At 44.9% G+C, this 12,804-nt stretch overlaps 1 protein-coding gene across 1 annotated transcript; it reads right to left on the bottom strand.

Moving 5' to 3' along the window:
- Nucleotides 1-527: 527 nt before the first annotated feature.
- LOC141346050 (extracellular calcium-sensing receptor-like) lies at nucleotides 528-3,832 on the bottom strand. Its single transcript, XM_073850969.1, has 6 exons — nucleotides 3,612-3,832; nucleotides 3,082-3,373; nucleotides 2,153-2,980; nucleotides 1,823-2,050; nucleotides 1,530-1,653; nucleotides 528-1,441 (listed from the first exon to the last, which is right to left on the bottom strand). The coding sequence occupies exons 1-6, from the start codon at nucleotides 3,830-3,832 to the stop codon at nucleotides 528-530; spliced, it is 2,607 nt and encodes an 868-aa protein (XP_073707070.1).
- Nucleotides 3,833-12,804: the final 8,972 nt, after the last annotated feature.

Raw genomic sequence — 12,804 nt, 5'->3', positions numbered from 1 at the left:
TGTCTTAACAATTCCAAACATAAATAATTAAGCCATCATTAAATTAACTGTAATAAATATATAATATGTAAGTAAATGAACATATACTATTGTATATATATTTAGCAAGATGATTCTCTCTAGTGTTTTACTGACATCTTTCTTAGTTAAAACACCAATTGAAACATGGTATATGTCAGTAAGTTGTACTGTATCTGTACATTATTTTCATTATTTTGTGATCTTACTGATGTTCATTTATGCGAACATATGTGTCTAAAACGTACTATTGCTGCTTGGTAGTAAGGAGGATAAATGATTTGTTCATGTGCTTTGCCGTGCCACTGCTACAGCGATCTGTCACGCCACGTTAAAGGGCATTAAAAGGCATTTATTTATAGATTTCATGATGAAATGGATAACATTTGAAAGTTGAGTCTTTCTTTCTTATCAAAAATAATAAAAACAAGCTTAATTTATTCTTGCATCAACTAAAAACAACAGTAAAATATTAATATTGGATATAAGAATTGTACAGTAATGTAAAACTATTTCTTTTGGGTTTCTCTTCCCATGATGGCTTTTTTAGTGTTCCTCTCTGGATGTAAAAGGATGATGTAGCATTTAGGGGCAAATATGGCAACCAGTAATCCAAAACTAGAAGCTAAAATGGCAAATATCTCTACAGCTACTGCATATTTCCCTGGTGAGCTCACATATGCTGGAACAAATGCAATCCACACAGCACAGAAGATCAACATGCTAAAAGTGATGAACTTTGCTTCATTAAAGTTATCTGGAAGATTTCTTGCCAGGAAGGCTAACAGGAAGCTCACTGCCGCCAACAGTCCAATGTATGCCAGCAGCATAGAAAAACCAGCCACTGAGCCAATAGCACATTCATATACTATTTTAGAGCGGATATACTGGTTGTTTTTATGGGGTGTTGGAGAGGCATTTGATAGCCAGACTGCACATATTACAACCTGGATGGCTGTTAGGACCAGAACCGTGCATCTTTGTTGAACTGCTCCAAACCATTTCATTGCACCTTTGCCCTCTGGTCGAGATGACTTGAACACGGCTATTACCACCATAGTCTTGACCAAGATGCTGGAGATGCACAGGACAAAGCTTATGCCGAACACAGCATGTCTTAATTGACATGTCCACAATTGTGGCTGGCCAATGAAAAGCAGCACACACAGGAAACACAGTTTGAGAGACAACAGCAGTAGAAAACTAAGCTCTGAATTGTTGGCACGTACTATGGGAGTGTTATGGTGATGCGCAAAGATGACCATCACAAGAGCACAGAAGCAGGCACCAAGCAGGGAAGCAGTGGTCAGAGAGATGCCAAGAGGATCCTCATAGGATAGAAACTCCACTTCTTTGGGGACACACTGATCTTTATATGAATTTGACCAGAACTCTTCTGGACACACTATACACTTTATAGCATCTATGAGTAAGAAAAAGACAAGAAGGTGATAATTTCAAATGGAAATCACTTTCAAATTAAAAAATTGGCCAAAAAATAATCACCCCACCTGTTGTATTAGAAATCTCTCCATCTCCACATGGCAGGCAATCAAAGCAGCAGACAGGAAAGCCCTTCCTTGTGGCTCGCCTAGTGCCTGGGGGGCAGCTCTCACTGCACACAGACCTTGGGGGCTGATAGAGACATCATCTTTTATCAGTCATGTGTTTGTCTATCATTTCTTTTACATAATGACAAGCTTGGCCTTTCCATTATTTATTCTTATTTGTCTTTTGATAGCTATTGACTATTTTTAGACTGTATCTCCAAAAACTATGACAGTTAACAAGCAATGCTAGTTACTTTTTTTGGCTCAAAGTTCCAATATAATGCATCATCATTCAGTGTGAGCACCATCCCCGTTGTCGCCTCTTCATTTACTACACCAACCGTTTGGACCCCTATTGATCCATCAAAGCTCGGCTGCCAGTTCAGCACATCATAGATGGCCAGAGCATCTCCATTCTTGTCAAATGACACATGATCCCCAAAGCCTGTGCTGAAGTTCACATTCTGTAGGTAGTGAACCAGCTGCACAGTTTGTAGAAAGGACAAATGTTACATACAATTTGAAAACCAACATCAGCACTTTTATAAGCCTGGAGATAATCTAACTATACCTGTGGGTCTTACCTGCCAGGGTTTCAGGTTTGTCATGTCAGCACAGCTATTCTTACTGAATGGTCCTTTCCCCTCTTCACACTGCATCAGGTCATGAAGTGCATGTGCCAGGGCATAAACTGCCTTATAGACATTATAAGAGGCTCTCAGCTCTGAAACATCAGTGTATGGTGTATCTGTGATGCTCAGATCCTCCTGTCCTGTACACACCTTTTTCACTTGCTCCCCATCTGTCTCTCGCGCCCCAGTTTCAAAACGGCACCTGAACATTTTCTCCCAAAACATCCTCAGCATATTATTTTTTGGATCATTTTTGGGATGGAGACGTAGTAGAAAATCATAAAGCCCCTGGATTTCTCCACGCCTGATAGCGATGCCTATTGTGCCTTTCATGAAAGGCAGTAAACGTGGAGTGTGGTGTACAAAAGATGTGGCCCAAGCTTCACTCGCAATCCACTGCCTACCTGTCATGTTCTGCAACACCACATCATCTATCAAAGGTATCAAAAAGGACGGAGTGGAAAAAACAACCACCACTCTAGCTGTAGAGGCCTGAATAACTCTTGTTATATGCTGAATATCTTTGGGATTGTTATCATGGGGTAGGATTTCAGAAAAAGCAACACAACCTCCAAACAGCTGCATTTCCTGCAGGAAGGACTGACCAGCATTGACGCCATAGTCATCATCACTGTAGATGAGACCAACCCAGGTCCATCCAAAATATTTTAAAATCTGAACCATAGCGCGCACCTGAAAGGCATCACTAGGGATTGTTCTGAAGAAAGAGGGGTACTTTTTCCTATTACTTAAACAGGAGCAGGTGGCATAGTGACTAACCTAATTAGCGGAGATGAAGAGAGAGAGAGAGAGATTAAGGCATAAAAACACACAAAGAGTGATAATCAACAAAAACAAAATATTAGAACTTTTTTTCTTACTATAGGTACTCGAAACAGCCCCAGAATGCTTGAAATCGCAATAGAAACAGTTGAACTTGAATCCCCCACAATTCCAATCACTGGTGGTGGGCCAGTGCAGTTGAGGTTAGAGAAGGACTCCTCTGTTCCACTAGCCAAGGATATGGCAGCCCGGAACGCCATTCCTAGCATCACACAGTTGTCATAAATATGGTAACCAAGTGTGATGCTAGGCAGTAGGTTTGGATTTTTATTGATCTCATCTATTGCAAAAGCCATGGTCTGTGCCTGCTGAAAGCTTTCCATATCAAATCTAAGAAAAAGTGAAATAAATGTTTATTTAACTATTCTGGAATGATATTTGCAGTACAAAAAAAAAAAAAAAAAAAAAAAAAAAATCAATGAAGGAGTAAATTATGATTTGAGCAAATTTACAATAGCAATTAACACTGAATTCAAGAACATATATTTTGTAAGGAATAATTTTTTTTTCTCCAGCTGTTGTCTTTGGTTTTGCCTTGTATTAATATTATTTTCCACTCCAAACTCACTGCTCACAGTATGGTGGATCTGGCTCTGTTCTGAAGCTTAGCTCTGGGAACACTGTGAGGAAATCAACCTCAAACAGGCCTCCAAATAGAACATCGCCATCCTGGTACATTCCGTTCAACCTGAAGTGTCCCTGTAGCTGACAGGTTCCTGATCTGAGCTCTGAAGCAGCCGAAATAAATTTAAAAGACAGATATAGGCAGAAGTTCAAAATGATCCCCATCTCTATTTCTCTATTTCTTAGTGTGCTTAATTTATGATGAAGGTTGTGTGGGGTGTTGCTTTAAAAGAGCACGTGGTGCTAAGTGGGCATCCCTGGAAATCAGTGTGTCATCAGCCCATCATATTCATGTTAAGTAATGATAGCTATGGGACTATAGAACTAGTTCTTAAATGGGGATGGGGGCAGGGGCTTATTTAGAGATGCTGAACTGACACACACACAAAAAATAGCTTAGGGATATTATATCAATTTTCTATTTGACAATGTTTTTTCTCAGGCTGTCCTTTAGATGTCAGTCTTGCATTTGATTTCACAGGAAATTGTACATGAAATTTGCCTGTGTGTGATGTGTCATATCGTGCACAGAGAAAAGTAGCTCTGTGGTGTGTGTATGGTGAGGAATAAACCCTTTAGTCCTAGACTTGGACATGTGAGTCTATAAATGATGTTGACCACTGGTTGATACACACCAGTAGGCTGCTTTAAGTCATTTTGGAAGGCTCTGACAGTATTCCTCCGCAGGACTACAGTGGGGAAAATAATTATTTGATCCCCTGATGATTTTGTATGTTTGCCCACTGACAAAGAAATGATCAGTCTATAATTTTAATGGTAGGTTTATTTGACAAAATAACAACCAAAAAAATCCAGAAAAATGCATTTCAAAAAGGTTATGAATTGATTTGCCTTTTAATGAGTGAAATAAGTATTTGACCCCTTCGCAAAACATGACTTAGTACTTAGTGGTAAAACCCTTTTTGGCAATCACTGGGGTCAGACATTTATTGTAGTTGGCAATTAGGTTTGCACACATCTCAGGAGGGATTTTGTCCCACTCCACTTTGCGGATCCTCTTCAAGTCATTAAGGTATTGAGGCTGACGTTTGGCAACTCAAACCTTCAGATTTTCTATGGGATTAAGGTCTGGAGACTGGCTAGGCCAGTCTAGGACCTTCATGTGCTTCTTTTTGAGCCATGCCTTTGTTGCCTTGGCCGTGTGCTGGAATACCCATCTATGACCCATTTTTAATGCCCTGGCTGGCTTCCATGCCCTGGCTCTGACGGTATATGGCCCCTTCCATCGCCAGAAAAACAAACACACCCAAAGCATAATGTTTCCACCTCCATGTTTGACAGTGGGGATGGTGTTCTTGGGGTCATAGGCAGCATTCCTCATTCTCCAAACACAGCGAGTTGAATTAATGCCAAAGAGCTCGATTTTGGTCTCATCTGACCAAAACACTTTCAGTTATTATTTCAATTATTCAGATGTTCACTGGCAAACTTCAGACTTGTGGGCGCTGCAGGATTTAGTCCTTCACGGCATAGTGTGTTACTATTGTTCCCTTCCATGAAACTCGAGCTGCGTCGCAATGCTGGGAACGCCTCCTGCGTGAGCACGTCCTGAATCGTGTGTGCAACTAGTCCAATAGGAGTGTGAGACGTCACGGGCGTCATGACGTCACCGACCAGGAAGTATAAGAGCACATGCGGTGAAACACAGCGCTAGCTTCTGTCGTTTCAGCAAGCGCTCTGTGTCTGTGTGTTGTTAATGAGTCTCCATTTTGTGCAAGTTAGCACAGCTTTTGTTTTGAGAGTTATGTCCAAGTCTTTTCAAAAAGATAAGCAGCAGCACTACAAAGTGTGTGTGCCTCCTTGCACTTGCTTTATTACGAGTGAGGACACACACACTTTGTGTGTTGCTTGCATGGGTGCACAGCATGCGGCTTCAGCCCTCGAGGGGGCTGATTGCCCGCACTGCTTGTGCATGCCATTGTGGGTGCTTCGCTCTAGGAAGGCTCTCTTTGAGAAGGGAGTCTTCACTAGTGCTCCTCGTGGGTCTGGTCCCGCTTCCGCTGAGGCGGAGTGGCAATTACACTCGTGGGGCTCGCAAATAGATCTAGCAGAGGGAATGGAGACGGGCGAGTCCCTATCTCTTTCCTCACCTGCTGGATCTGTCGCTTTCTTTTTGGGTTCGGAAGCCCGCTCTGCAGTTTCTTCCCGCAGTGCTCGGCACTTCTCCTCTCTTCCTCCGAGGAGGTTGATGTGGAGGGTGTCAATGACGAAGCACCACACCCCCAGTCCCCCCAGTTTGAGGAGCTGTTAGAGGTGGTTTCCCGTGCCGTGTCTACTCTCAGTTTAGACTGGCCGGCCGAGAAACAGGTTGAATCGTGGAAAAGCAAGCTGGATGAGCGTTTTCTGTGATCTCGGCCATCCCCTCCCCGCAGGAGCGTTCCATTTTTCCTTGACCTCCACACTGACGCTTGCGAGCTATCTGTCCCCCGACGCTGCAACTTCTATGGAGGCAGCAGGTCAGGCTGGTGCGTGTCTGCACACCATGGCAGTGTTACAGGCGTACCAAGCCGACCTGCTGAAGCAGCTGGATGAGGGCGATGGAGTTCGGCCTGAAGATCTAGCCGAGCTCCGGAAAACTGCTGACCTGTCTCTCTGTGCCACCAAGGAGACCGCTCGTTCCATTGGGCGGTCTATGGCAGCCCTGGTGGCCGCGGAGAGACACTTATGGTTGACCCTGTCTAACATCAAAGAGAAAGACAGGGTCTTCCTTCTGGATGCCCCGCTTGTGCCCTCTGGTTTGTTCGGCGACACCGTCGTCGACAGGCACCAGGAGGTGCAATGCCAAGCGGCGACAATCCAGCGGTATCTCCCTCGCCGTCCTCCAGGTCAGCGGCCCCCAGGCTCCCATCTCCCCCCGCAGAGCAGGGAGCGGGAGTTCCAGCGGCGCTCTAAGCCGAGCTCCTCAAAGCCCCAGACTGACCTGAGGGAGGTTCTAAGGGGCCAAGAAGAGCTCGGCCAAAAAGCCCTGATGGTTGTGGCCAAGGGCTAATGAGGACAGTCCCCAACCTCCAAACCTCGTTTTACGGTGCCCGTCTCTCCTCAGTGTCCTCAGGGGGCCACCCTGCTAACCCTGCTACCTCTGGTGTCTCAGGGCGCAGCGGCCCCAGCGAACATATCTCTCAGTCACCACCTGATCTCGTAGCAGTGCTAGGAGGCTCGCGACCTCTTCGGAGGTCCCTCGAACAGCCGTTCCTTTAAATCCAGAGGTCAGCCTCGAGAGGCTGATTCCCCTTGTAGATTTTCTGGCAGCGCGGAAACTTCTGCCAAATATCTCTCAGTGGGTCCTGCGTACTGTAGAAGAGGGTTATCGCATTCCGTTCGGTTCACCTCTTCCCCCCGTCAACTGGGTCTTTCCCACAGTGGTGGGTCCCAAGCAGGCTCTGGTAATGGAACAGGAAGTAAATACTCTCCTGGGGAAGGAGGCCATCGAGGTGGTCCCTCCTCACGAGCGAGAGTACGGGTTCTACAGCCCGGTACTTCATTGTTCCAAAGAAAGATGGAGGGCTGAGGCCTATTCTAGACCTGCGTGTTCTAAATCGTGCGGTCAGATGCCTTGAAAGGATCGATTCACTGGCCTGAAAGCGAAGTCCAGCGACCTGGTTGAAGGTTTATTGCATGTCCGGTTTTTTCACAGCTCTTCAAGATTTAGTTTTAATTTAAATTTGGCTCCATCTTAATCTGACTCCAATTTCAAGTGATCATTAAATTTAAATTATAATAGTAAATTTGGATGCTGATCATAATGTTAGTTGTGTCATAATTTAGATACCTGATTATTTTAGACGTACTATACTTTCAACTATTCGTTAATTTGGGACCTAATGTCTTCTGAGTCTGGCGTCGGCTGGAGCGCCAAACTCATAACACAAAATTGCCAGTCTGATAGCTAATCAGCGGTTGTAGGGGACTAATACTCTCTCTGCCAGCCGCCTACTGCTTGCTTTTACAAAGAGTGTAGTTTACTTAGTCTTTCCCATACACAACTTACTAACTTCAGTGATAAGCAGAAATCAGGAGGTCTCAGAGAACGCGCCTACTGCTTCGTTCATTCCTGAGCCTTCAGTTTGTCGAATCCTGGCCGTATATTTATGCCCACAAAAGCCTCCTCACAATTTACTGGTCATAATGATTTCAGCAGTCTAAAATGAATCAAGAAACAATGTTTATTTTATTTGTCAGGTAAAATTGTATCATGCCAATTACATAATTAAACAATGAGAATCCAATTCAATTTCAATTTAGAAAAATACATAACCTCAATGAATCAAGGATGTATCTAAGAGTGGGAAAGGCATACCTGACTATCAGAGAGACACACTGCAGCATGAGAGAGACCTGGAGGTTTAGCTCCAGAGACCCTCGCATACATACAGTGTGGGGGTTTTGGCTACAAAAATCCCAAAATGCTGTTTCACACTTTGCCTTAAATACTCCAGACCAAAACAAACAAATCTTTCAATCAGTTGTAAAAACACAAAAGACCTTTTGGTTTGTCAGAAGTTCTCGCAACCCAGAGTCACGCCTGGTTGGAGGTTCCCATCTGCCCCTAAGGGGAGAACACACCCCTTAGCAGCAAATCCAATTCTATAAAAGTTTTCAATCTGTCTAACAATATGAGTGACTGCTGTGAAATTGAGACCATTTTACCAATCGCACAAAGACTTTTTGCAAAAACAACCACCACTCTAGCTGTAGAGGCCTGAATCACTCCCATTATACGCTGAATATCTCTTATGTTGTTATCATGGGGCAGGAATTCAGAAAAAGCAGCACAAAGCATTTCCTGCTTAAAGGCCTGAGCAGCATAGACACCATAGTCATCATCACTGTAGAGCAGACCAACCCAAGTCCATCCAAAATGTCTCAAGATCTGAATCATAGCCCGCACCTGGAAGGCATCACTGGGGATCGTTCTAAAAAAAGAGGGGTACTTTTTACTGTCACTCAAACAGGAGCAGGTGGCATAGTGGCTGACCTAATTAGGGAAGTAGGAGAGGGAAAATAAAGAATCAGTGAAGATTAACAAAAATTAAACAGCACTCTTGTCTTTTTTTTCTCCTTTTATACACAAGCAAATGAAAACATTTTGGAAGAAACTTATTGAGGATATGCATATGGCTGAAAAGGACAATAAATAAATAGATCGATAAATAAAAAAAAATAATACAAATAAAATAACTGAAATATGCATACAGTGTATTTTTACTTTTTCATCCCATCTTACTATAGGTACTCGAAACAGCCCCAGAACACTGGGAATTGCAATGGATGGAGTTGAACTTGCATCCCCCACGATTCCAACCACCGGAGGAGGGCCAGTGCAGTTGTGGTTAGAGAAGGACTCCTCTGTTCCACTACCCAGGGATATGGCAGTTCGGAATGCCATTCCTAGCATCACACTTTTGATAAGATGGCGCCGGTGTGTTTGGCATTCCGTCCACTATCTGTGCTACTCATTATGTTTTTATTGATTTTATTTGTTTTATGCAGCCATTCGCTGCTTGTATATGATCACACAGTTGTCATAAAGATGGTAACCAAGAGTGATGTTAGGCAGTAGGTTGGGATTCTTATTGATCTCATCTATTGCAAAAGCCACTGTCTGTGCATGCTGGAAACCTTCCATATTAAATCTACAGAAAAAAGATAAATGTTGACATGTAATGATATTAAAGATAACTAAAAAGCAAATTAATACAAGCATCAATACATCAGTGTGCACACATCTCATCCTTGCAAATTGACTGGGGTAAAAGATGGCAAAGAGTACATAACATTAGTAGTCCCTAGTACTAATAATAATTATTAGTATTACCATTCTTCTTATTAATTTTGTTCCCCTCTCTTTATAGTTATGTAGTCAGTCTGACTCACATTTCACAGTATGGTGGTTCTGGCTCTGTTTTGAAGCTTAGATCTGGGAACACTATGAAGATGTGAACCTTAAACAGGCCTCCAAGTACAAAATCTCCATCCTGGTACATTCCATTCAACTTGAAGCATCTCTGTAGCAAACAGGTACCTGATCTAAGGTCTGAAGCTGCAGAGATACAGTTAAATGACAGATATAGATAAATATACAGAGTGAGCCGCTTCTTTCTCTCTTTCTGATCCACTCACCCACTCAGCTGACTAATTTCTCATGAAGATTGTGTGGGGTGTTGCTTTAAGTGAACAGGCACCAGAAGATTGTGTGGGGTGTTGCTTTAAGTGAGCAGGTGCCAAGTGGGTATCCCTAGAAATTAGGACGTCACACTCCCATCCCTCCCAACATAGGCAAGAAAACATTGCTAAGAGAATAATGGTACATTTATGCATGCACAGTAAATTGCTGCACATGGAAATTGATTAAAGGCTTAACTAAATATGCAGAGTTAAGAAAAAAATGGTTTCGCAGCTGAATTATCAGTTACATATCCATGTCTTCTACTTAATAGTGTTTTCCCCCTAATAATGTTCTTTATAAGTAAGTTATGAATTTGACATTTGGAAAGCAATAAAAATAGAAAAGAATAAAAAATTACTCTGGCTGTATTATGACATTCTCAGAGTGCATTACAGGAATATCATTTATCAACCTGAACAATTGTCATGTGCACATAATCGGTATCTACTATGTTTTCACAGCATGGTTGCAAAGCAGATCTAGGCACAGCAGTCTTTAGAAATAACAAATAGTACAACCAATAAACAGACTGCAACGGACGAGGAACCATGAACAGGGACAAAGGAAACATCAACTAACACAGGAAACTAAGGCCTCACCATAAAGCCATGTTGGCCAATTAGAAGCCTAAAAAAAGCGCACACTCCAACATTGCAAACCAAAATCTCCAGTTTCACCAGCTACACAACAGCACTACAATTAAAAATCTTCATCCTGGCAGTTTTCAAAAAGGTTTTGTTTCAGTGACCCGATACTGCATTTACTTGCGTACGAACGCCCAAACCACATAAAAAAAAAGATGTGTTTATACCCGTGTAGGCGTAATACCCGTGTAGGGCCTAACTCAAACACAGATGTAAAATTACACTAGTATCATAAGCAGTAAATATAGTCCATGGTTTGTGCCTTTTTTTTTTTGAAGTCGTGTATTTTACCTAGTAAGGAATGACAAGAAAAAGAAAACTTAAAAATATATATTTTTTGTCTTAAACATCTCACAAAAGCAAAACAAATGAGTCAATGTTCATTAATACATACTGTCACTGGTGAGAAATCACACAACAAGGTAGATCGGTGAAATAGCCCCTGAGGGTGGATTTATTGAATACTTTTAAAAAGGTTAAGGGAGAAATAAGGTGAGTGCTGCTTCGCGGCTGGTGTTCCTGTGAAGTCCTCGTGCTCGTGAAGGTGGGTGTCCAGGCATGCTCAATCGGGCTGTCGGTCACTCACTGCCTTCTGTGTGACGAGGTTAGTACCAGCACGTTCAGCATGAGACAGTTGTCTGTCGAAATGAAAGCAGCGGCGGCTTTTCAAGCCGCATTGTGACGAGCTGCAGCTGTGACCGAACAGCCCGTGATGAGGACGTGCAGGTGCCATGCGTCTGTTGCCAGGGCGACACTGATGAGCCCAGAGAGACTCGTCACCCCCCCCCCCCCCCCAAGCGTCGTTCTGGCCCTAGGAACAAGAGGAGACAGTAGGGGTCAAATGAGGGGTGGGTGGGGAATGACCCCTGACAGACCTGCAAAAGCTGTTCATATCCATGAGAGTCCATCGGCGTTGGTGTTGGCGGCCCCGGCCCGATGTCGCTCTTCAAAGTGGAAGTCCTGGAGCACGAGGAACCAGCGGGTCACCCTGGCGTTGGTGTTTTTGGCCCGGGCCATCCACTGCAGGGGGGCATGGTCGGTCACCAGGGTGAACTTACGGCCGAGTAGGTAGTAGCGCAGCTCCAGGACTGCCCACTTGATGGCCAGGGCCTCCTTCTCGACGGTGGCGTAGTTCTTCTCAGCCTTGGACAGCTTCCTTCTGATATATATTATGGGATGCTCATCACCTTCCTGGATCTGTGATAGGACAGCTCCCAGTCCGGTATTGGAAGCATCCGTCTGCAGCAAGAAGGGGCAGCCAAAGTTGGGGGTGCGGAGCACAGGCGAAGAGGTAAGTGCCGTCTTGAGCCGAGCGAAGGCCTCCTCGGCTGCTGTCGTCCAACAGATCTTCTCAGGGTGCCCCTTCCTGGTCAGGTCTGTCAGGGGGGCGGCTAAAGAGGAGAAGTTGGGGATAAAACAGCGATAGTACCCCGCCAACCCCAAAAAGGCTCTGTGGCTTTGGAGCGGTACATATGGCCTCCACCTTCTTCTCTTGGGGCCGGATTAGGCCACGGCCGACCTGGAAGCCCAGGTACTTCGCCTCTGACAGCGCTAGGTGGCATTTGCGGGGGTCAGTCCAGCCCGCCGGAGCTCCGAGAGCACTCTCCGTAGACGTTCCAGATGTTCATCCCATGCCTCGGAATGGACCACGACGTCGTCCAAGTAGGTGGCCGCATAAGCTTGGTGGGGCCTCAGGATGATGTCCATCATGCGCTGGAATGTTGCAGGCGCTCCATGCAGGCCGAAGGGGAGGGTCCGGTACTGCAAGAAGAGGTAAGTGGTACCTGCCAGTATCCCTTGGTTAGGTCCAGGGTAGAGATGTACCGGGCCCTCCCCAGGCGGTCCAACAGCTCGTCGACCCGAGGCATGGGATAGCCGTTGAACTCTGAGACTTCGTTGAGGCGGCGGAAGTCGTTGCAGAAGCGGAGGGTGCCTTCCGGCTTGGGTACCATCACAATGGGGCTGGACCATGGGCTGCGAGATGGTTCAATTACCCCCAACTTCAGCATTTCCTGGATATCCTCCTCAATAGCCTGCCGACAAGCTTCTGGGACTCGGTAGGGCCGTTGCCTGACGATCACTCCAGGGGGTGTCCTGATGTCGTGGTGGATGACGTTGGTCTGCCCGGGCCTGGAGGAGAACACATCCGTAAACTGACTGACCAGGTGCTGCAGCTCGGTCTTCTGGGCAGCCGACAGGTGGGGATTCATGTCGACAACCACGTGATCGGTGAAACTGAGGGCGGCGACCTGGTCCCAGGTCCCTTGCCACTTCTTCAGTAGGTTGATGTGATATAATTGTTCTGC

Source organism: Garra rufa, chromosome 11 (genome assembly GCF_049309525.1).
Source record: "Garra rufa chromosome 11, GarRuf1.0, whole genome shotgun sequence".
Classification (NCBI taxonomy): domain Eukaryota; kingdom Metazoa; phylum Chordata; class Actinopteri; order Cypriniformes; family Cyprinidae; genus Garra; species Garra rufa.
Note: the sequence above shows the minus strand (reverse complement) of the source record. Positions and strands in the feature narration are given on the sequence as shown.

Bases quoted from the DNA above. Each gene is read 5' to 3' on its own strand.
- LOC141346050 (XM_073850969.1), bottom strand. From the start codon at position 3,832: ATGGGGATCATTTTGAACTTCTGCCTATATCTGTCTTTTAAATTTATT. The intron at 3,374-3,611 runs GTGAGTTTGGAG...ACTTTTTCTTAG, and splicing joins GATCCACCATACTGTGAGCA to ATTTGATATGGAAAGCTTTC. The intron at 1,442-1,529 runs GTGGGGTGATTA...TCTTACTCATAG, and splicing joins AGAGATTTCTAATACAACAG to ATGCTATAAAGTGTATAGTG.